Source organism: Bombus fervidus, chromosome 10 (assembly GCF_041682495.2).
Source record: "Bombus fervidus isolate BK054 chromosome 10, iyBomFerv1, whole genome shotgun sequence".
NCBI lineage: Eukaryota > Metazoa > Arthropoda > Insecta > Hymenoptera > Apidae > Bombus > Bombus fervidus.
The window spans coordinates 11,248,198-11,272,886 of NC_091526.1; the positions used below are offsets into that span (position 1 = coordinate 11,248,198).

The following is a 24,689-nucleotide window of genomic DNA, read 5'->3' on the forward strand; positions in this document are numbered from 1 at the left end:
TCCTCAGGGGGTTGCCTAATATGTCACAGTCTGTTGCAGTACTCTCTGCTATCGTCGTGAACGAGGGTGGATCCGCGCAGGACCACGATTCCTGAGGGTTACGCCCGCGAGGGGTTAGATACGCTTCTAATGGACTGATTCAATAGCGACGATCTGATAAACTGATCCCGCGGTACACGCGTCTTCGACGATCGAATTAAACGGATCGCCGTTTTTCAATTCATTCGTAATCAACACCCTCTGCGGTTTACGATCGAATGGTTAAAGTTTGGATAATTTTCAATTCAGTCAGAAATAGTTTGATGAAAGTTTGAGATTCAAAGTCGAGCAAACGATAGGATTCCTAATCGAATTGGCAAGATCTTCGTCGATCGAATTAAATTACATTGTCGAACTCTAGTTTTCGACGTTCTAACTATGAAAGAGAATTCTTGAGAACGTAATTAATATCGTTAGATTGTAGTTATTTTCCTTTCATTTAAATACTTCAATTTTATGAAATTTAAAGGAATCGAAGTACGTATAGCGTTATAGTAAACTATTACTTGGTATCTAACGGGTTAAAGAGGGTTAAAGTCGTAAAGTTCGAGGAATTTTCAACGGGACGAATAGTTAGGTTTAACGACGGGCAAATAACAGAACTGTTCACCGAATCGTCAAGGTTGTTTCGCAGATTTTCCATGGCACGGCACATGGCAAATTAAAGCAGCGATCGTATCGCCGCGAGATTACGTGATCCTCGGAGTTTTGTCACGCGTTTATGCCTCTTTCATCCCGTGTAACTCCTGTTTAATAAGCCATCGTCCAGCAGAGTCTAAACAAGAGCAGTCTGCGTGCTTCCGTGGAACTCAACGGACTGTTTAAGTTAGAAACGATCGAGCTTCGTGTAACACGTTTGCCGTAGAACAACCGCTATCGGCCGGGAAATCGCGATCATTACAAACGAAACATGACAGCTGAAAAGTTATTATAATCTTTGGCGGTCGGGTTAACACTGGCGATTTGCATAATCTCGGGACGCGGTGTGGCCGAGCCGAGGAAAAGCTTCTCTTCGGCATGGAGGCATGCACGCGTTTGCGTACGTCGTGAATTTACGATATGAAAGCACGATGAAGCTATAAATCGCGCGGGCTCTCGTAGAAGACACGCGAACCAATTTACCCGAGATCCGGCTGAACGCATCGTTTCGTCGATAATCGCACGCCCAACCGATATTCTCGCGACACCAAACCCGTGTATCAATTTTCAACGCACGCGAAATCTTTGCCAATTATCGCAAAGACGCTATTTCCTTTAACGCAAACGTTGATTAATGCGCGCCTCCCAGAACCAGATATCGCGGCCATTTATCAATCATTTCTATTATGCGGCATTCAAAGCATTCGCGAAAAACGAATACGAGCTTCTCACAAGCTAAACCGATCAACCGCGTTCTTTATGAACTCGTCAATTTCATTATCCAAACACGCGTATAATGATATTTTGAAAAACAAATTTCGATAAACTTATTTAACTCGAGGTTATACCTTTACGGATGGAAAAAATAAACCGCAAACGACGTTTTTCGTTGTCTTGATGTCCGACATTCTTTTTTTGTTATTTACACTCTGTATATCGAACATATCTGAGCAAACGATCTCGGACATCCTTTATTCAGAACAGCAACGAACTCTCAGCTGCAGGCAATAGAGAAAATGAAGACTCGATGTAGGTACACGGAAAAGATAGGAAAATTGGCTGGGTAAATTACGCGAACGTTTATCAAGCATGTCCACGCGGAGCAGGAAAATTAAACAGTCTCCGTGGTCCTCTTTAGCGGTTTCTAGCAACGCTCCGTGCACGTAATGTCTATAATCGTTACGCGTGTAATTCATAGTCGGAGAAAGCGCGCGTTCCACGTCTCTTCGTGCGGCGTGGTCGCTAGCCTAACTGTTCTTGATTTATCCTTACGAAGCAAGTAGTCGGATAACGATTAACTTCTGTAAGTTTTCCATGGATTTCGAGCCGGAAGCATTCTATCGCAAGGTAAATACGATTAATACAAGCGATATAGCGACGTTACGTTATAAAATTATTAACAACGTGGTCACTTACGCGTAGAATTGAATCAATAAGAAGAAGACAAACAAACATAGGCGATGTTTCAACGAAAAGACTCGAAATACAAACGAATGTGCAAGCAAGCAGATTGAAAGAACTGTGGAGAAGAAACTATTTGATATTTTAGTAGCAGCCATACCAATTTGCCAAGCTTAACGTTTCGCTTTATGAACTTACCGTATCTCTATCATCGAGCATACTTCCCGCGATACAGCGCTACCAAGCACGGAGAGAATTCTATCCAGGAAGATCGCACGAGGGTTATTTACCTTGTCGAATTATTTGTAAGACCGATCCGGCAACCGTTTACTTTTTGCGCAAAGCGTATTACAACCGCGTGGACGATGCGGCGGCGCCGAGATTGGATCCTCTCGAGCGGTTCGCTTTAGCAGCACCTGCGTCCGACGAGATGAACGGGTTCACGGTCTGCCAAAGGTGATTTAGTGGCAGTTTGTTGGCGTAGCGCCGTCAGTAACACTTCGGACAAGCCAGCGGTGTACGTGTATTACACGGGCCGCGCGTACACACGGATGTACTCTCGAGAGGATTCTGCTAAATTGCCTCGACCAGCCGCTTAACTCGCGCCACGTCGCTCTCTCGGGCTTCTTTCCAACCGTCAGACCGAAGGCCGATTTTACGTCGCGGTTCTGTCGCGTGTCGACCCGCTCCACGCGAAAAGATGGACGCTGTCGACGCGAACGATGGTTATCGAGAACCCTCGACGAACGCGTATCGATTAACTCTTTCGATGGCTGTTTATTCCGCACACAGCATTTCGAATACGCATGTAAGATGTTTCGCGCGTGAAGATCGTGGAAGATAAACGTGGATGGTTTTAATAGATATGCTAATGGTTTTTAACCATCGGGTAGCGATCAATTACTGTTAGTGACGTTCGAACTGGGAAAAGTATATTTTCTTGAATATAAATCATCGTTATTGATGGGTAAAGTTTGCGGTGTAAAGTTGACAGTTTACATTGATAAAGTGCTTTTATAAAGCGACGTTTATCGTTTTATTATAGATTCGGAGAGCAGAGTTATAGCTAACCAACGTTGTCGAACTCGCGTCGTTTGAAATTTCCAATAGCTTGCTTAATCGCAACGTCTAAATACAGAAAGTTACGATTAATCGAAATGAACGAAGAAAATAGAAAATTGCAATAGGCTTTTGAGAATTGTGGATTTTAGTCGCCGAAATAAATGTCTAGGAACGCTTATCAAATCGATGTCAAAATAGTTTCAGATTTATTTAATATGTGATGTACAAGATCTTCGTCGATATACATTTGCACGCGTCTCAGCACTTCTCTTTGTCTCACCATCTTCTATACCACACTACTAACGGAACAGTTGCACTCATCTATTTTACGAGACGCTGTGCACGCACATACTTCCACACACTCGTGCTTATATATGTTTGTCGCTACTACGCGGCTAATCCAGTGTAGCACACAAAATTACACGTATCTGGATAATAGGAAATCAGTTTTTCCGAAAATTTACGATAGAATATCTCCTCAAACGCGCGACGTGGTTTCGAGAAGCTCCGATAGAAACTATAATCCACCTAATACGAGCAATTTCCCTTTGATTCGACGTATCTGTCTCGTTAAAGCCTTTCCAAAAATTCGGACGTTTCTCGTGACGAGGGGACGAAATTGGCAAAGCCACCGTGAGGACAGGTGCGCGACCATCGATTCGTGTAATCGACACGCGACCACTACCTTACATAGTCTTTATTCCTTTGACGAAACGGAAGGCGGCCGTTTCATTCGTACGTCGGCTAACTGTGGAAAAAGAGTGGGAAGAGTCGTTGTTCTTGGTCGTTGAAAGACAGTCGCTGACGCTGAAACAGTGGACGAGCAACCGTATCGTCGAGGTCCATTTAGATTTAGCCGGCGTTAGGTGTTTACGAGTTTTTAATTGAACGTAAATATTCGCAGGTGCAGCTGGTGGAACCGCTCCACAGCTCGTCCACGGATCTCCGCCGCAATTACGAACCAACTTGCGTATATATACGTATATATGTATATCGAGCGTATCTTGCTTTCAATGTAAGCTTTCGTCGTAAAAGGAGCACTTAGGTTGTTAGAAGTATGCCGCTCGGTGTAAATTTATCGGCTCGCGCGTTCGCTCGTTGGCGAATTTCGCCAAGTACCGTTCGCCTTCTTGGTCCCTGCTCCTCTCGTAAAACGCTGCGCGACTAAATTACGACAGGCACTAGCTGCCTAAGACCTGTATCAACCGGCGTTTCGCGAATACCGCGAATAAATAATATCGAGCTCGCGCAGGTGAGAGCCGCGTGTGTGGCCACCCGAGACAAGCCTGCATTGTTTCATCCTCTTCTCGCGATTTAACCCCTTATTCTCGAACGATTGATGCTGCAGAAGCGACGCAAATAGCGAACGCCGGCCCATTTTCACCTAACGAAGATTCCACGTAAGATTCCACGTCGTGGAAAATAACGTATCGTATCAAGTTTTCATTGTATATTAGTACGGATCAATTTCATGGAGTTTGAGAAAATATAAGGGGCAATCATCGTTACTTGGTTTCATGTGCAATGGTATCAGAAAAATTCTGACAATCCAGTCACGTTCCTAATCTTTCCATCTATTGATATCTTAAGTTTCAGTATCGCCATTAATATTACATGTAGTATAAATATATTATATAGCGTAGTACAAGTTTCACTAGCAGTATCATTACGCTTCGCGTGATCTTCCTGTTCACCGCGACGCTCTTTATTCTCGCAAAGTAACAGGATCTTTGATTCATAAACAATGAAAGTTCAACGCTTTAATCGTTAATCCGGCGTATAACCTGGAGCAGCGTGTAAACGTCGATTCTATCAATCTGAGAGGTCGTAGGGCAGCACAAAGGCTCCATCGTCAGGGCGTTCGGTGACAGGCGATACAAAACCATCCTATTCTGAACGATGGTCGAACGATAGGTCCGTCAAAAGGTTCATCCATCAGTAGCACGTCGTATCGTAGTTGTCGAAGACTGATGATTCCCGCCAGATGTTGCGCGACATAGCACAGCCTTGGATAGACCCTGGCATGAAATTTTTCGCAGGTTTCGTGGTTCCATCGAAACCCTATCAAAATCCTCGTTCAACCGGTGGATCATTTAAATGCTAATATTCGGTTAATTTATCGTTCGTACGATTGCCCTTCTCGGCTGCACGGTGACGCTACTTACTTAAACTTTCGTAATTGAAAGAAAGCCGCCGACTAGGACCACCGTGGCAGTGCTGGTGATAAAACGTGGAATATACGGGAACGAGAAGCTCTCGAAAGGCTGATCTAGGAGCCGAATAATATATCGAACGATCGGCCACGCTTGGTCTACCTGGCCGAACAATAAAGACGACTATCCGACCCCGCCCCTCGCGCGACCTCTGGACGAGAGCGCGAAAGATCCTCGGACAAATGGCGTGGAAAATATTGTCGTTATAGCCGGGCCACTTTGAAATATAGGCGGACCGACTTCTACGAGATGACGGGACGCGACATCGATTAAGGCAGAGGTTGCCGTTTCGTAACTTGGATAAAAATTAACAGCGGTCCCTCAGGCTGTTGGTTTCTTGAACGAGTTGCGATTTCTGTCTTGATTCGATGGTTTCCGTTATGGCTTTTATAATATGTACACCCCCATGTGCACATAAGTATTAGGATAGTTAGAAGATGAGGTAAGCTTGAAATATCGTTAGCAAGTTATTTCAGTATAATTAGGGACCTTTGAGAATTACCATCTCGTTCGAAATCTTAGATTAATTCATTATCGATGTAGTTTGTTTGCCAGGAATAAATATTTCCAAGGCGTTTTATATTTATAGTGCTTCAAAGTGTAAGAAATATATGTTTTCGCGAGGATATTGTACAGAGAAGAGTAAAAACAAAACGTAGGAATAAAAGGTAGATAGCAAACGGGGAAATACTCTGCTCGTTGATATAAAATTCGTTTACGTATCTTCTATAAAAAAAAAAAAAAAAAAAAAAGGAAAAGAAGAGCAAACGAAACGAACGACGAGGAAAAACAAAAAAAAGAAATATAGGGAATCTTTAATATCCTCGTAACGTTAATTTAATCGAACATCGAAGCTGGCTCCTCGAGCAAATGTAAAGTTTTACGTTCGTCAGTCCTTTAGAACAGCCAGTTAAGTTTTGCTTGCGTAAGAGACGAGCATCGCCTCGAATAGGAGAAGGGTGAAACTGGCCGTAGACACGGAGGAAATGAAAGACGTTCAAAACGGGTCACCTTTCCGAAATTAGAAGCGTTCTAAAAGGAGTAAACGACTAGCCGGGCGATAGATCGGACACTTGGCCGCTAATTGGCTGCAGAATTTTATGTACCACTAAATTACTCGATGCAAATGCGATGACTTCCGTCCCCCAGATCCCAGAGATATTCCAGAAGCACGCGCAACAACACGCCGCTTCCCGTAACAGATTTACGCCAGCCTCATTATCCTAATGAAGACGTAACGCCTGAAAAACGAGCCGCGATTTTTGTCGAAAAGCAATTGCTCTATCGAAAAAATTTATCTCATTGTCGTTGTCTTCGGAACAAGTGCATACGTCTCGGTTCCTGTTCGTGTGCGAATCTACTTGCAAAATGAACTCGCGATTTCGTGGAACACACCGATACAGTGGCTCGACGAAGTATCCGAACACTTACTATAGAAAACTCGTAAGTACTTATCGTGCGGATTATATAAAACATTTTCAAATTTCCTCGACGCAAATTACATTGATTTGAAAATCTAAAAATCCATGTAAAAATTAAAAGGTTTTAGTTGGTTCAATTATACAATTTAATTGATTCTTCTTCCTCTCGATCGATCCTTTTTTCTCAGATCAGTCCTTTTTGTTACTCAAATGCTCTTCTATTTGTTCGTACATGCTATTGTAATGTTATATGTCGTATATATTCTAATATCACGCGTCCCTTTTGTTTCACCGTTTCGATCTGTTTGCGGATTGTTCGATTTACGGACAATTTCACGAAAACTCGACGTAAATAATTAAAATCCGTTTCAATGGATCATTGACTTCGATATCGAATTGATTCAAACCCGTGGGCCTCGATCTCATCTTCAGAGCGAGGAAAATCGAGAGGATCGATGTTTCTCGTGTTTTTGATGACATTTAGTACGATCATTTTCTCGTTTCCTCTCGGAGACCGAAGTCAATTCGATTATACAGAGGAAGGAACGCTGTCAGCGGGAAGCTATTGCCTTGGACTTCGGCTCCGCTTTAATCTGTCGTCGAGTTAACACGAACCGGGCGCGAGTCCAAGAGGATCGAAGCTACCGACGCAAAATCGGAGGGTACCGGAGGCGATAAAACGTTTAGGGCAGTCAAACATGCTCCGTTTCTTCGTCAAACGTATACTCGGCCGAGGATAAACGGCGTTAACTGGCTACGAATTATAACAAACTTGTAGTGCGCGATTAATATTCCGAACAGCGAGGGGTGACAGATTTACGAGTGTTAATGAATCGGTAGCCTGGCCATTTTTCTCCCTGTCGTTTCTCTTCTCTGCGCTCTCCAACCGATTTCGATCGTGGCAACGTTCTCTAAGACTTTGCTCTCTTTGCTCCACTGCCCTTTGGTTACGTGGGTGCCCTGTTCTATACCCGGAAATCATTAGGTCCAAGGGCAATTTGAAATTTGTCGAGGGCCTATACGGAGGCCAAAAAACTCGGTGGCGAGCAACAACACGATGGAAGAGAAAAAAGCGAGGAAGAAGTAGAAGAAGAAGCAGCCTTTCTCTCTGTGTTCCCTCCGGTCGCTCGATAGCCGAATAAATTTGGGCAGCTCCCTGTTTTGGCCCGGGGCCACGGTTACAGCGAGGTAGACTTTTTCGGATATACGATCGGACCTTTCGTAACGCGCGGCGCGCACATCGGACAGACGAGGGACGCCGCGACCAGGGACGAAGGGCGAAACAGAGATAGCCGAGTCGCTCTCTCACGATGGATTTAATTAAAAAACATAATTTAGAAGGGAGGATAACAGGTAGCTGCCGCCTGGTGGGAACTAACGGAGGCTCTTCTTGGTCGCGGTGCAGCCTTGGTTACTCATGAATAAAATTATTAATCCCGTCTCCCGACCAAAGTTTCTATCGTGTCCGATGAGCTTCTCTATGTTTCGTTTCCCAATAGCCGTGGAACAGCGTCCACGAAACCTGATTTCACGATGTCCGATCATGGAAATTTACCCTCTTTCGAATTCTCTGAAGTAGACTAGCACGATCCGCCATAGTGAATCTACCATAGTACATAAATTTCTTCTCTTAACTTTAACGTAAGGTATGGACAGTCGCCACTCACACGCGATCACTTACGAAGGAATTTGTTCTAAAAAATTCATTCAGATTGCGAGATGTAAGAGCCGCTTGAAAATCAAACACGCGAATCTCATCGATTTCGATCGATCAAAAATAATTAACTCTACCTAAATTCCCCTTTACGTAAAAACAGACGTACGAATTTCTAGTTAACGTTAAAGAAATAGAATTAAAAAAAAAAAGACTGTAAAATCTTCAAAAATAATGAAATCATCTCTCGCTCGGTCCATATGTACACGTAAACAGCACTAAATATATACAGTGCTTCTCGCTTTGCAATGAAGAATTCTTCTAAAAGTTTCTACGTTTCATTTCCATAGTATTAATAGCGAGCGTTATATAAATAATATTCGTGAAATCTCGTCGATCGATAAATACACAGTTGAGGACTCTTGAGAAATCGAATCGGAGAAAACAACGGTGTTTCCGCGATGGAGAACACCATCCGCGAAGCAAATAGTGTGTAGGAAGGAATAATAAGTTCTCCGCGTTCGTAGAAGGGTTCGAAAGCGGCAGCGGTGTTTTATCGGGTGAAGTCTGCGTGTCGGCGCAGTTGCATGCGGAGGCCGATAAACAAATAATTAGCATTAGAAACGAGGCACGATATCATGGCGATCTCTCAGCTCGCCACGTATCCCAAAGGGACGCGTCGAGCCGAACCAGAGCTGTAACGACGCCGTTTACCGCCATCAACCGCTGTATTCGTGGTCCGTACACGTTCATCTTTTTTTCCTCCTGTTGGCCGGAGGAAGCAATTAACAGAAAATATGAAAATCTGGCGAACGACGTCGGTCGCAAGCGCGCGTACGCGTCTCGTTTTAATTTAATCTCTCACGGTCGCTTTTACTGCCGCGCCAAGTTGTTACGGAAGAGCTTATTTTTACAACCCCGCGCCAAGCTGCTTTTATAGGAACCAGATCGATATTAAGATTGCGTAGCAGTCCGTTTCCCATGGCAGAGCATAGCACAGAAGCGGATCGCTTGTGAAACTTTACTGCACGGTTTATGAGTACTATTTTGCGAGCGAGATATCAGTCCAACTGCCAGCAAACGGAGATAAGTAGCGACACTCGGAATTCATCGAGATTCGAGAGGAAACTCGAAACTATGCGCTAGTTTTGTGACTCGAGTTCGAAACTCTCGGGATTCGAGTAAGCTGTAATTCGGATAAATAATTTACGACATCGTGGCGATGTAAAATTATTTTTACGCGCCTAACTATAATACTGTTGAATTTGTACTTAACTTGGATGTATTTTATCAGGTTAAGCTTCTTAATAAGATGAAATAAAAATTTAACCACGTATTACAGTTCGAATGGCATCACGCGCAGATACAAAATCCCGATGGATCGACTGTTCTTCTAATAATCTAGAACGAATACCGCGATTCGTAGGAAATGGGAAAATCCTACGGTATTGTCGGTATTGATAGCCATTGATAGCCATCGAAAATCAGACAAGAAAAATATGACAAGTCCACTTTTGTCGATTTTCCCACTTCTACGATACTTGGTGGTTAAAAAGAAGTAGTTCAATACGAAATAATCGAAGAGAGGAAATAATTTGATAGATTTGGAATTTGGTAATTGCTGTTCTATAGAAAATGACCAATACGACTTATCGTATTTTCCACTCATAGTCTATGCTTATTTACGTCGTTAGGAACTCTCGAAATCTGCGATTCGGAAAAACCAGCGTACCGTTTGGACGATCTCTCTGAAGAGAAACGCAGGTGGATCCAATCAGAAGCAGCTCGAGGCAGGTGCCAGTGAGGAGCCGGTGGTCAATGCCTCTCGAAAACGACCAACGCTTTTTACACGGAAACCAGCGAACACCGCCGACTAATTTCGCGTCCAGCTCTATTACCGGACCTTCTTTTTCGTTTTCTCTCTTCTTTTCTTTTTTGCTTCGATACTTTAATTGTCTTTTCGGGATAAGAGAAAGAATCGTGTGGTTTCGATCGGAAATATACGAATCCTTTGGAAATGTATTTGGATAGTGGAACCAAAAACGTCTCCATTTGTGGCTTGACGAGGAGAGAGGGAAAGAAGGTTGACGCGTAGACGTCGGATGCGGTTTGCCACACGCCCAGTTGCTTCGACACCCTACGGTTTACCGGGTTCGCACCCTCGCTTCAGCCGACCGTTGTGCGAACCCCGCGTTCAGCTGTCGCGTGGCTTTTGCTTTCGCTCTGACACCCACCGGTTCCGTTTTGTTTCAGCCGTTCACCAACCCTGTCGCTTTCTCTTTACGTCGTCTATAGCCGAACGATTGACTCTTTTCTTCTCTATACCTTCAATTATGTGTGAGAATGTTAGAATTGGAATACAATCGCTGGTCATTGATTTCGGATCGTGTAAAACGCTTATCCTCTGATAATCTACACATCTCTATACATTTCTATAGCTTGAATTATTAATAACGTAATATCCTAAATGGCAAATTGTCTGCGACTAATCAAATTATTATTTCATACACGGACTCGCGCAATTTATTATCGTATACGATACCGTGATATTTTTATCGTTTCCTCGAAGAACATTCTCGTGCTCTCGGAATTAGACGATTCATGCAACTTGAACGTTATGCAAAATCTATCAAGCCCGATAAGATCGTTTGCGTACTCATCCCTCTTCGTTACATTAGGTTGCCCGAGAAGTTCCTTTCGTTTCATAAGGTGATAATAGATGAACAATAATTTCTGTTTTATATTTTATTGAATATTCTATTTAATATTTTATTGTATTCTATTTTATTGAATTAGGCGTGATCCATTTCGTTCCATTTCTATTATTATGTTCGTGCATAATTCAATAAACTAATATAAAACATCGTGCGTCTATTATTTCCCTATAAAACGAAAGAAACTTTTCGGACAACCTAATATTGTCGTTTGATGATTGGAGATCAATTTTTATCAGAAATTTCAAGCGATTGATAAAATGGCGAGAACGTAGAACGTATGATAAAGGCCATGCCTGCGAGTACATAAACTATGATCTTTAGACAAGAAAAACGTAAATGTAATTATTAAAATTAGATTGATTATATAAAACATTCACTCAGCGTGTTCAACTCCACCAAAGAACTTGGAAAAATTCTACATTAGTATCGATTCCTAAAATCTCTCGAGCTCGTCTACACCACGATATCGATGAATCTCTTCGAACACGTGATGAATTCCTTTCGTTACACACGTCGAGCCAATTCGACACGCCGTCCCCTGTGCGCTCGAACGTAAGATTCGCGCGAGAAACATCGACAAAGTCGATTCGTCTACACCGTACGGCAAACGTACCGACAAATTCTTCGTTCCCTTCGCACTCTACTTTCCTGTTTCCTCGAAACGTTTGACCCGCTCATTGTCGGAACTTTACGACGACCTGCATCTTCGAAAGGACTCGGCTGGTGTTACGTAGTTCTCGGAAGATTGCCAGCCAAGAGAGGCGAGGAAGAAGGGAGACGACGATGCTGCCTGGTTTTAATTTATGCGCGGCACAGCCGAAGGCGTTATTAGTCCTAGCTGGCTAGGATGGGCGTGACGTCACGCGGCTAAAACAAAGGATTCTAGCCGTGCCCAACCTACGATGGCTCTCTTTCAACTGTGCCGACAGCAGGCCGCGAACCTGAGACGGATCTCGCTCGCAATCCCGCGCTTTCTGTCTTATGCAGACGAGCGATTCTTCTCTCGCGCTTTGACGCTGCGCGAAAGTAGAATTTCCTTTCAACGCTATACTATGATAATTGTAAGTTGCGAAGTTGATTTTTACGTGAAAATAGCATGGAACAAATGATCGAATTTGTGTAAAAATCCTCCGTTCAACGATAACAAGACTGTAGACTTTTACGCATTTGTGGAAGATTTGGCGGTTTCAAATTGCATATAAGAGTATGTGAAATATCGAAAGCGTATGGTACTCTTTACGATATTTAGCAGGTAAAGCAAACTTCTGCTTAGACTTCATTCCTCGAATCATATTCGTAAAAATATTACTGAAAGAAACGTCCGACCGGCGAACAAGCAAAACGCGGCAAAACTCGTTCATTTACGATTAGCGTACGTGAGACTTTATCGCTTCTTTTGTTGCCACGATTCCACGATTCGTTCTTTCTATTCGCCTCACTCACGAAGCTGTCTGATAGGAATCGCTCGAGTTCGCTAGAGCAAACGAAAACGTGGGCGCACAAGCCTATGTCGTCTGCGTGCGTAACATGCATAAAATATAAACGGTTGCCGAAGAATCGCGACGATCGAAAGACGACAGGTATAAGCAGAGACGAGCGAGCGTGTATCGGCGACTGGAAGGCGCCTCGCGCTCGTGCATTGCTACCACGAAATAACGACTCGTTTTCGTTCTGCGCGATATAATTACAGACCGGTGCGCCAGTTAATATCGTCCTAATCGATAACCCTATTAACGCGCTTTACGCGTTCTCGTTAATCTGCTATCACAATGCAGATATCCACTCTTCAAGATAAGAAATCTGACATGGCGAGCAGATCGATTTGAGAGGCGTTGACGCGATATACATGCATCGTATCGGAAACTCGTGACCTAAACAGCGGACTACATTATCCGGTGTAAGTGGAACGAGCATTTTCTCTACAGCGGTCGCGGAATAAGCGAGGATATAGAGTGGAGAAAGGAAGGCAGAGCAGGCTAATTGAGAGACGTCGTTGTCTCCACCAGGCCACTGTCATATCGTTCCGCCGGATCAATACGTAGCCTGCCTACAACCTGCACTCACGAAGCTCGAAGAGGGCGTGGCTCGTACACCACCGGCCGAGAGATACTCTCTCCCCTTCATCCTCCTACTTCCCTCTCTTTGACTCGTCCTCTCCTCTCTCACTCTCTCTCTCTCTCTCTCTCTCTTTCTCTCTGGTACCTCTTCCTTCTTCAACCAGCTTGCTCACCCCACAGCAGCAAAGAGCCGAAAGGACGAGGTCGTCTTCCACCCCCGTTGCGGCGAAACCGCGACGAGCAAGCGCCAAAGTTCGTCGCCACCTTGCTATTCGTCGACGCCTCGAAACGAGAGCCATCGCGTTCTCGACTCTCCCTTTTCCAGGATTGTCCTTCGATAACGCCGGGGATTAGGGGACCGACGAGAAGCTTCGGATGGAAATTTTGAAACGACGCTAACGAGGCTCGATACACGAGCTCCGTCAAAGAGTTCCGACAGGGTGAAAGAGTCGACGACCCGTGGCAGAACGACTCGGAGATTTTTTTAAAGAGCGGAACAGGAAAGGAGCTCGCCGTTGACCGCAACCGTGGTTATTACCCTGGCAACCTTGCCCGAAGTTACAGCACGGGGTGACCACGGATTGGTAGAGCTCTTTCTCTCTCTTTCTCTCTCTGTCTCTGTCTCTGTCACGGTGTTGCTCTTTGTCTGGATCGTCGAAGGGTGCGCGCACCCGTTGTCTTTGGTCGGTGTTGGTGCAAGGTTTGAACCGCGTGGGGGCGTGTCGCCTCGATGGCGCCGGCTGCTAATGGCTGCGCGGCCCGCCAGACTTTAATTTCCTGCCGCTTCCGCGGACCCTTTGCCTTTACCTTTCCACGTCCGAATCCGCTTCGGACCCTCGCCAGCCTCCAGCCTTTCGGTAGCCACCGAGGCTCGCTCGTCTTTCCTTCGCTACTCGAAAACGACGTCTCGATAATTTGTGTACGATCGACTTTCGTCGTCGGAGCGGCGTTGGAGTTGGAAAAACGCGAGGTACAAAAGTCATTAGGGTATAGGGCGCGGAAGATTTCGTTGTCGTTGATCGTGGAGCAAGGGAAACGAAGGTAGACGGTGAGTGGAGCGTAGTCGGGCTTGACGATAGTTTCGGGTAATCTTGGATCTCTCTCCTAGGATAGGACCGGCAATTTAGTGTCATTATATATCCTCGGGGGAAGCCTCGGTTCCGGCGGCCGGTGGCGAGCGAGCACGGTTTCTTTTTTGGGTCGATTTAGCTGCGATTATGGCCGCATCGAGCGTCCGGTGGATTTCGATATTACGAGCTGCGTTACCTTGAGAAAGCGTCTCAATCGAGCGGGCGATTTCGCCCGGGATCGATATACACGCGGGCGCCTAATTCGCGAAGCCCGCCGAAACTCGTTATTATCGGCTTGCGTAATCGTATCGGAAGAGTGGATCGTAATTCCGAGGTAACACCTGCTCGGGAACGCGTTTCGCCGTAATAAAATCGTGGCCAGCGTGCCGTGCTGTACTCGATCGATCGTCGGAACGATCTACCGAAGAAGAATTGGACGGAATCGAGTCGTGATCCGTTGGTTGTTTTTTCTTGTTTCAGGATCATCCAGGTTTACGAGGTACACCGTTGGCGATGCTCGCGGCTCAGTGCAACAAATTGAGCAGCAAGAGTCCACCGCCTTTGGCCGACGCGGCGGTGGGCAAAGGTTTCCACCCGTGGAAGAAGAGCCCGCAGAGCAGTGGCAGCTCGCCGCAACACTCCGCTGGAAGCGGTGGCGGCGGAGGTGGTGGAGGCGGGGGAGGGGGAGGGGGCGGGGGTGGAGGAGGAGGTGGATGCACAACGACCGGAGTCAGTCAAAGACCGGCGGCGACGAGCAGCGCCGGCAGCACGACCGGCGGCTACGCGAGAGCGCCGGTGACTTCCTGCGCGTCGACCGCGCCTCAATACGGCAGCGACCTGTACTTTCCTGGAACAGCGAGCGCCCAACCGGCCGGCGATCCGCATCATCATCAAAGCAGCCTGCTCGGAAAGGTCGAGGGAGCGACCTTGGGCTCGGTGTACGGCCGACATCCGTACGAGTCGTGGCCGTTCAACGCGATGCCGGGCGCGACACACGGCGGTATCAAAGCGAGCGACGGTTGGTGGGACGTTCACGGGGCCGCGACAGCCGGCGGATGGCTGGACGTCGGCAGCACGGTCGGCGTCGGTGTGCATGCCGCGCAAATGGCCAACTACTCGGCCGACTACTCGACGAGCCTAGCGCTCGCGGGCAATCATTTGCTGACCACCGCGACCACCGCCGGCCACAATCTCCTTCAAGACACGTACAAATCGATGTTGCCGGGAGGCCCTCCCGGGTTCGGGCTTCACCATCACGCGGCCGCGACGGCGAGCGCGAGCGCCGGTGCCGGTAGCCCTCAGGGGAGCGGCGGCGGCGTCGGCGTTGGGGCAGGCGGCGTTAGCCAAGCCCCGTCGCCGCGCTCCCAAAGACGCTACACCGGACGTGCGACCTGCGACTGTCCGAATTGTCAAGAAGCCGAGAGACTCGGTCCGGCCGGCGTACATCTCAGGAAGAAGAACATCCATAGCTGTCACATACCCGGCTGCGGTAAGGTCTACGGGAAAACGTCGCATCTGAAGGCCCACTTACGGTGGCACACTGGTGAGCGACCGTTTGTTTGCAACTGGCTTTTCTGTGGCAAGCGGTTCACACGTTCGGATGAGTTGCAGCGGCACCTTCGAACCCACACCGGCGAAAAGAGATTCGCCTGCCCGGTCTGCAACAAGCGGTTCATGCGCAGCGACCATCTCGCGAAGCACGTCAAGACCCACAGCAGCAGCAGCAGCAGCAGCGGCAGCAAGGGCAAGGGGGGAGCGGGGAGCTCGTCAGCCGAGTCCTGCTCCGACAGCGAGGACAACGGGAGTCAGCAGAGTCCCACTTCCAGCTCGGTGCCGCCGCAGCCGCAGCCGCCGCCGCCGCCGCAGCAGCAGCAGCAGCAGCCACCGCAGCAACCGGCCCAACCGGCTCAGGCCCAGCACCAGCAGCAGCAGCAGCAGCAGCAGCAGCAGGCTCTGGTGGCGGCGGCGGCGGCGGCGGCGGCAGCGGCAGCGGCGGTGGCGGCGGGCCAGGACACCACCAACAACACCACATCCCAGACCACCACCACCACCAGTCTCGGCCATCAGCCGACAACGCCCATGACCCCAATACAGATGACCCCTCCACCTCTGACCCCACACCATCCCCACCACCCGCATCTCCCTCCTCTAATGCACCATCCGCATCATCACGCAACCTCCGTCCCGGCGGCGGCCCACCACCCGCACGCGGGGATGAGCATGCACTGAGCCCGGTGGGGCCCGGAGCCGGTGCCTGCAGTTCCGCTGCCGCAACGGCCCTGGGCTCCCCCCTATCCTACCCCCTCAACCTGAACCTCGTCCAGAATCACGCCGCTGCTCACCAGACCATCGCTCACCATCACGCCACCTCCACCTCTGCCTCCGCAAACGCCGCTCCTACCCATCACCAACACCAGAACCATCATCACCATCACCACCATCATCACCATCACCATCAACACCAACATCAACAGCAACAGCACTCGCGTCAAAGTAATTCCTATTCCGTGCAACAGAATCCTGGCACGCCGGGGACCGCGCAGACTCCCTCACCCTCGTCCCCCGCGCCTGTACATAGTCTCTAGGTTGACGCGTCGCCACTTTACTAAGCCCTTCGTTCCATCGGCCGCCCATTCTCCGCCGCTCCTGCTACCTGTATTTTCCCCATCGGTAGATCGGGCAGCGATCCTCTCGAACGGTGCTTCGACTAAACGACGCTCGTTCACCCCCCCCCCCCCGACCTTTCGACTTTCCACGCTATTCGACGAATCCGATTTCATTCGATTCTTCGTTTTTCCGCTCGAACGAGTCTCTCTGTACAGTCGCGATCGCTGCCTCGTCCACCGATCCTCCTCTTCTCTCTCCCTCGTCCTTTTATCCACGGTTCGAGCCTTCACCCACGCACCCGAGATACTTACCGACTCTCCGTTACTTGTAAATACTTATACATAGCGCGTGAGAAAGATATTATATTAATTATGCGGTGTAATGTTAAGCGGTGTAAAAAAAATTCTATATAACGCACTGTCGTCCTGTATCATACACTGATACGTTCGTAGACACACAACCATATACACACGCACGCACACACACATACACACCTACACACACCCACGTACACACATTACACACGCGCAAAACAATTAAAGAAAATGCATGAAAGACGCGTTGCGCGCGTGTCGTATCGTTCTCGTGTTTGTCTTCAACCTCCCCCGAGAATTTTGGGGGGCGTGCGATCGGAAAACCGACTCAACGAACGTCGCGCGTACGATCCTCGAATCGTACAGCATTCACAGATTTTGCTCCGAGCAGGTTCCAAACGTCGCGAATCCTGAAAAGTCAGGTGTCATCGTATCAAAGAAGAGACCGTAAAACACTATATTACGGTCGTTTCCCCCCCTAGATTGCGTTTGGAACTTGAATCTCGGACGTGATTCACGCGTCGATCGACGAACTCCCTTCGATCTTGATATCACTATATTATGGATTAATTATTATGAATTAATTAATTGATTAATTAATTAATTATTAATTATTATCATTAATTATTATTAATAATTATTATTGATGTATTATTATAAAAATTATAAATTCATTTTAAGAGAGATAAAGAGAAAATAAACGATGCTTTTGTGAGTAACGATGTGCCTGGATGATTCTCTCTTCGTGATCGTGTTTCTCCACTAAACGTCTATCGTCCCTTAGCTCTGCCCCAGCTCCTGCTGCTGCGACGCTTTGGTGAACCCGTAACACCGTCCGCGGAAGACGTCCTGGTTGCGTATCGCATCCCCCTCGCTCCCCATCGATCAAGGATGCACCTTCAATCGATACGGTTCTATCGTAATCGGCGACACAGTAAGTTCATCAATTCCAGTCGTTCTCATTGTCAGCCGTCCTAACGAGCAACATCCGACTTCGCTTTTCGATCCGTCGAAATACGTGTTCGATTCGCTGATCGCGATTTCCGAGGAAAGTGGAAGATTTTCGGGTCAACGTTTACGTCGAAGTTTTCCACGTTGATACAAAAGTAGAATCGAGGTATTTAGCTGAGAATTAACCAGGAACTCGACAAATTTGCGAAGAAATTTCACTGTACAATACGATGATCCAATTTCTCCAAGTTGAATTTTGTAGCAATACAATTTTGGAACAGAAAACTCAACGAAAGGATAGAAATCTATCGTAGAATTGGGAACTGGCAATTTTCTCAAAAGTAAAATTCCCAACGTCGCTTTATCTATTCTAATTTTGCATCTTACTTCGAGCTCTAACTGTTGAAATCTCTCTCCACGAATGTCTAAATTGTATAGACAGATAATCAAAATTTTTGCAACTATTCTTGATTAAGTTTCGTTTATCGTTTATAATAAAAGTGTATTATACTTTCGAATGTATTTTCTAAAATTACACGAACCAGAACATGACCAGTAGTCGAGACTTTATCTCTAATCAATTATGCCAACCGATCAACAGACTGATGTTTCTCATTAATATATATAATAAAGTTGAGTTAAACAAGCAATAGAGTGACACGAAGAAAATATATCAAAGAATATATTATCCGTAACTTGAAAACTTAAAGCTCAGTTTATTCCTGTACACACGATGTTTCTCAAAGTGAAAAAATTTACCGCTGTACATAGTTTCGACTAAATCGTTGTTCCGAAGGTCTCGCACTCTCCTCGTTAACGCTCTACACGCGTTCGACGAAACAAAAGATTAATAACTTAGTTGCACGCGCAATTTGCATTAAAATTATTAGCCAGCGGTTTCTCCCTTTGTCGGTTCGCGAACGAAATCGGCCGCGGCGGTTCTCTTTTTCTCCCGACGATCTCCTTACCGTGATTAACCCGAAAAGGGTTTTTATCCACTCCCCGATATATTCCTGTTGGCCTATTTCTGCCGGTCCAAAGACCGCTCGCTACGTATCCGAGCACTCGCCGTTATTACCGAGGATGACTCGGCTTGTTCGAACCCTGGCCCGAGCCCTTCCTTCGCTAATGCCTAAATAATGACGTATATACGCGACATGCAGCCTTATAAGCTTCGATAAATTTAATTACCCTCGATTCCCGAGCGCTACGTCCACGCGTAATTTACTTTTAATCGCGTGCTCGAAGAAAATCCACCGAATCGAACTACATTTTCTATAGCGGAGCATGGTAAAAACGGATCGCGCGATTCTTCGTGGTTCGTTTGAAAGGGACAAGGTAATTAGATGATAGAGAATGATCCGTACGCAGGAAATTGAACAATCTGACAGTGACAGACGGTAAAGCCTCGTTTACGTTAATTCAAGTAACTTTGAAACATGATTTATTTGAATACTATTTATTCGACTCGAAACATTCCAAATTCTTTCTCTCATCCTCGTTAATCAAGTCACTTGTCTTCCACTACATAATTTGAAAGACTTCGCTAATGTGAATTTGTTGTTTTACTCGAATTGCAACGTGGTTGCGAGATTCGAGTAAAATTGAAGCGATATCAACCACCTTGAACGGGACGGAGCTTGATAAATTGTTATTTTCAGTAGCGTTTCGTTGTTCGATTAAGTATCGCTAACCAACGCCAACTTCAACGTACTTCGGACTCCGTTGATCAGTACGTAAATCTTACCAATAAGTACGATCGCGTGCAAGTACTTTCCGCAGTCGTACGAAATATATACTTTCTACGTTGGTCTTCGTATTCGTTCGAAATTTTACCAACGACAATCGTACCGTGACATACGAATCTCTCGTACGAAATATCCAAAAAATATTCCTATAAACGTAGAAATACTTAAACCACCGCTGTTTGACTTTGAGCGAGACGTAACAGAGTCCAGTAGCGAACACCCGTTTTACGTTCTCTAAAGGTACGTTCTTTAAATCGGATCAATATGGCAGAGATTACGAAATAAGATCGTTATGCAAAGCAGTAGTAGAGGGTTCGAAGCATAGAGACGCCGCGATCCGCGGGGGGTGCGGTTAATGTTCGAGCCTTATACAAGCCCAGGGGATGGCTTTTTCGGTAATTTAACCAACGAGGGTCGAACGTTTGTTATTCAATTTGCGACCCCCTCGGTACCAGCCACTGCTCTCCTTTTCTACCTACAGATCATCGCGCCTTTACGACCTTCGCTCTTCCAACTCGACGACCATTTCTCCTCCGTTCGGATACGATCGCCGGTATGTTTGCCATCCTCCTACGTATGCACGCATTCGCTCGTTTCCTTCGCCTCCAACCACACAGATTATCCCTAATGTTGCGCCATTAAGACTACTAGACCAGATGTACAGAAATCCACGCCATGAGGATTTTCAGCTACGGAGAAGGGGAATTGCAAATCGAAGGAGAAATCGAAAGGTAAGCGAGCAGATTTACATATTTATACTCGGATCGTGAAATTTGAGATATTTTGGGATTTTAGACGGTAGAGATGCATTTAACTTTCGACGCTTTATTTCGTTTCTTGTATATGGTGAATAATTAACATAAAGAAATAAATTACGTTGGAATACAACGATATTGCACGCATAGGCATAAATACCCTTACACAGACACCCACACAGGCATTTGAACAGGACACTTACACAGGTTATACTCATTATTGTATAGAGAGTGGGGTTCAAAGTAATTAAGAGATCATGGGTCACTGCCTAAGTCTAGTCTGTGAGTAACTGGCCAACGATCAACGATTCTTACATACGTTGTTAATTATATCACTCGCTTGTATACATCGGGTTCTGTAGTTCTGTTTAATAAATATCACTGAATATTATTTTAACATAAACATTGTGTCTTCCACAGATTATTCATCTTAACTTTAAGATTAAATTCTAACAAATTAGTAACTCTGAAAGATAATCACATCTGTTTCTTTCTGTCACAGATTCCGACAAATAAATCGAGTTCCTATCTACACAGACAACTAGGCATTTTGAAAATCGATTCGAGATAACATTTTTCTATTTACTTTTATATCGTCACTTTTTCTACTAAATTCTTGCAATGTAAAAAAAGTGATTCGACGAATTAAACTATAGATAAATGACACAACGTGTTTTTATTAACAGCCCTTTTCTACATTCTCTCCTATCGCTCCATTCCAGAGAAAAAAAAACAAAAACAATAGTAATCGCGACCTAACGCACTAAACGATTTACTTAAGAATCCATTCGTTCGCGTCCTAAGAGCTTTAGATTTAAGAGAACTTTCAAACATGGCCTATACCCAGGCGTTATAAAATATGCTGATTCGCGAGAAGAGGTAAGTATAATCGAGGCAGGTATGACAGGTAAGTAACGCGTAGCACTTATGTATCAGGAGAATGTGATGTGTATAGCGTCGACACGTAAAAGCCATTCCGCAAATGTCTCAATACGACAATTGTTGGAAAAATATTTCGAATGGCAATTTTCGAAATCGTTTTTTGTCTCAAACTTAAGGATTTCTTTTGGGAGAACACGATGGGCAAGGAAGCGAAATCCTTTCATAAAACGATTCTCCTGATACAGAGCACATTTTCGAAAAATTTTTAAGGTGCAATTTCTCGAATACAGGCAAAGACTTTTATCCTAAAATTGAGTATTTGTATCAGGGGAATACGATACGTAAGGAGGTGGTTCGTGGTTGAACTTTTTGACTCTAGTCGTTAGCATGCGGTGTGTTTCGTTTTGCACTTATCTGCTAATTACTGACCTGTTTATGTTTACCTGTTAATTATTTACCTGTTTTATACTGTACGTAAATTGCGATATATTATGGGCATTCGAATTTTTCGAAATTAATTTACATCCAACAGATCGAGGATATGCACGAAAGCTGTCTTAAATAACGAACGCATTTATTCCATGGAAGTACACGTTATTTAAAGTAATACAAAGTTACGTAATTGCTATAATTACATTTTATGTGCGTATATAATTGTCTTAATAATTATATGTTAAACGTTAAAAAATATTATAAGGAGTGTTACATATTTTATTGCGTAACGACAAATGGGATAATTATTATTATTGACATTGCCTTTTTACATGAATTCTTTACGGAAACAGATCCGAGGAAATACTAATTTTAGACAGAATATTCTTCTTTGAAGTCTTTATCCTTTTTAATGTCGGCTACAAGCAGAACAGAATCAAGGCTTAGTGGCCAGGGAAGTAAGAGAAGTAGGAAGAACAATAATGATCGTTAGTTGAGGAAACAACTCGAGAAAATTTATGCAGATTCATTGGAACGTGGATGAAATTAATTTATTTCATTCATAGTTTAAATTAGGAAAACATTATTGTTTTCACATTTTCATATTATATCGTAAGTTGAAAGCCACTCGTCATACTTCTAAGAACTTACGGCCAGTTGACAAAACAGGGCTTAGGAGGCTTAGTGACCAGCAAAATTGGAAAGATGCAAAGGACAATAAGGGTCGCCAGTTGAGGGAACAACTCGAGAAAATTTGTACACATTCATTGGAACGTGGATGAAATTAATTTATTTCATTCATAGTTTAAATTAGGAAAACATTATTGTTTTCACACTTTCATATTATATCGTAAGTTGAAAGCCACTCTTTATACTTCTAAGAACTTACAGCCAGTTGGCAAAACAGGGCTTAGGAGGCTTAGTGACCAGCAAAATTGGAAAGATGCAAAGGACAATAAGGGTCGTCAGTTGAAGGAACAACTCGAGAAAATTTGTACAGATTCATTGGAACGTGGATGAAATTAATTTATTTCATTCATAGTTTAAATTAGGAAAACATTATTGTTTTCACACTTTCATATTATATCGTAAGTTGAAAGCTACTCGTCATACTTCTAAGAACTTACGGCCAGTTGACAAAACAGGGCTTAGGAGGCTTAGTGACCAGCAAAATTGGAAAGATGCAAAGGACAATAAGGGTCGCCAGTTGAGGGAACAACTCGAGAAAATTTGTGCAGATTCATTGGAACGTGGATGAAATTAATTTATTTCATTCATAGCTTAAAATAGGGAAATATTTGTATTTCCTTATTTTTACATATTATATTATTAGTTGGACGCTACGCGTCATATTCCTGAGGATTCGCGGTCAGTTAGAGAAACAAGGCTTACTGACCAGCGAGCCAAGGACAGTGGAAGGGATGATGGTCGTCAGTTAACGAAGGAACTGAAAATATTTACATAGATCGATTGAAACGCGGATAAAATTATTTTATTTGATTAAAGTTTAATGTAAGGAAATATCGAGAATACTGAGAATTCGCGGCCAGTTATCAAATCAGTGCTTAGTGGCTAGCGAGTCAAGACGAGTGGAAGGGATAATGGTCGTCAGTTGAGAAAAGGACAAAAGGTCGAAAAAGCCTGGCAGCAAGTATCTTTGACCACCCTACGAGTCCGCTAACAAACCTCGTAAAACTAACGACTCGATCTGGTTCTGGAGAATATCATGGTTTCGTGTTTACAAAAGCTGGCCCGCCTCCTTTGCTTCTTGTTCCTTTTGCAAACTGAACAGGGATGCAGCGTGTCGGTTCTTCCAATGCGACAAACATTTGCAAATTTAATTAAACTACCTTTTCTCATCTTTTGTCTGCATCTCCTCTGGTTGAACGTATGTTCAAAGTTGCTGATGGAATCCATGAAAAAACTGAAATATAAATTGATGGAATTTCTGGGGAAAAGATCCATGAAACAAAATTTAGCATCAAGCAAATTTTATAGTCAAACTTCTGCTTCTACTTTCTTTTTTAATATTAGGCAAATTTTATTCGATAATCATAATGCTTCTGAAGGAAGCTCTCTTTGTATATACAAAATAAAGAAAGATCTTCATAATAATTCACGCGTTTTAGCATAGAGTATACCTAACTAGCAATTAGCATCTACATACATACCTCATGATTTAAAGATAACTGGACGTACCTTGACTTTTTTTTTTTGTTTTGTTCAATTTAAATACAATAAACATTAATCCACACTCACCTAGTCATTATTTTGTAATAACCTGCACATTATACAAATCTCTGCTTAAAAAGTGAAATACACAAGCAAATTCTCAAATGTTTCAATTTATATACTTTAAGAAATGAAAAGGTATTAGACAGAGGATAGTTTTACTAACAAGTAAGTAGGTAGGAAAAATTGCGAAATCTCTAATGAGTTGGTTGTGTGTACAATAGATGCTTCAGGATGGTGGTAAGCCAGGCCCAAAAGAACGTACCTGCAAGGACCTTTGTTCCCTAAAGTATTTGGATATTAATGGACGATAAACCTATTTCCCACAAACCTAGATCATTTCTTCACCGATCGTATTCCAAATTCCCAGATGTCATCTGGAATTCGATCATTTCCAAGTTTCTATGGCGCGTTATCGACCAACAAGCGCGAGTATCTGCGAATCTAGGATGAAACGGAAATTCTGGCGGGTAATCTCGGTGGCGCGTAACGAGC

General features: G+C 44.7%; 1 protein-coding gene across 1 annotated transcript in view; it reads left to right on the top strand.

Moving 5' to 3' along the window:
- The window catches only part of Sp1 (transcription factor Sp8), a 32,892-nt gene extending 14,979 nt beyond the window's left edge, over window positions 1-17,913 (top strand). Inside the window, exons 2-3 of the mRNA XM_072011682.1 lie at window positions 14,754-15,816; window positions 15,885-17,913. Of these exons, the coding sequence (XP_071867783.1) occupies window positions 14,754-15,816; window positions 15,885-16,858 (2,037 nt within the window). The 3' untranslated portion in view covers window positions 16,859-17,913. The remainder of the gene's footprint in view (window positions 1-14,753; window positions 15,817-15,884) is intronic.
- Window positions 17,914-24,689: the final 6,776 nt, after the last annotated feature.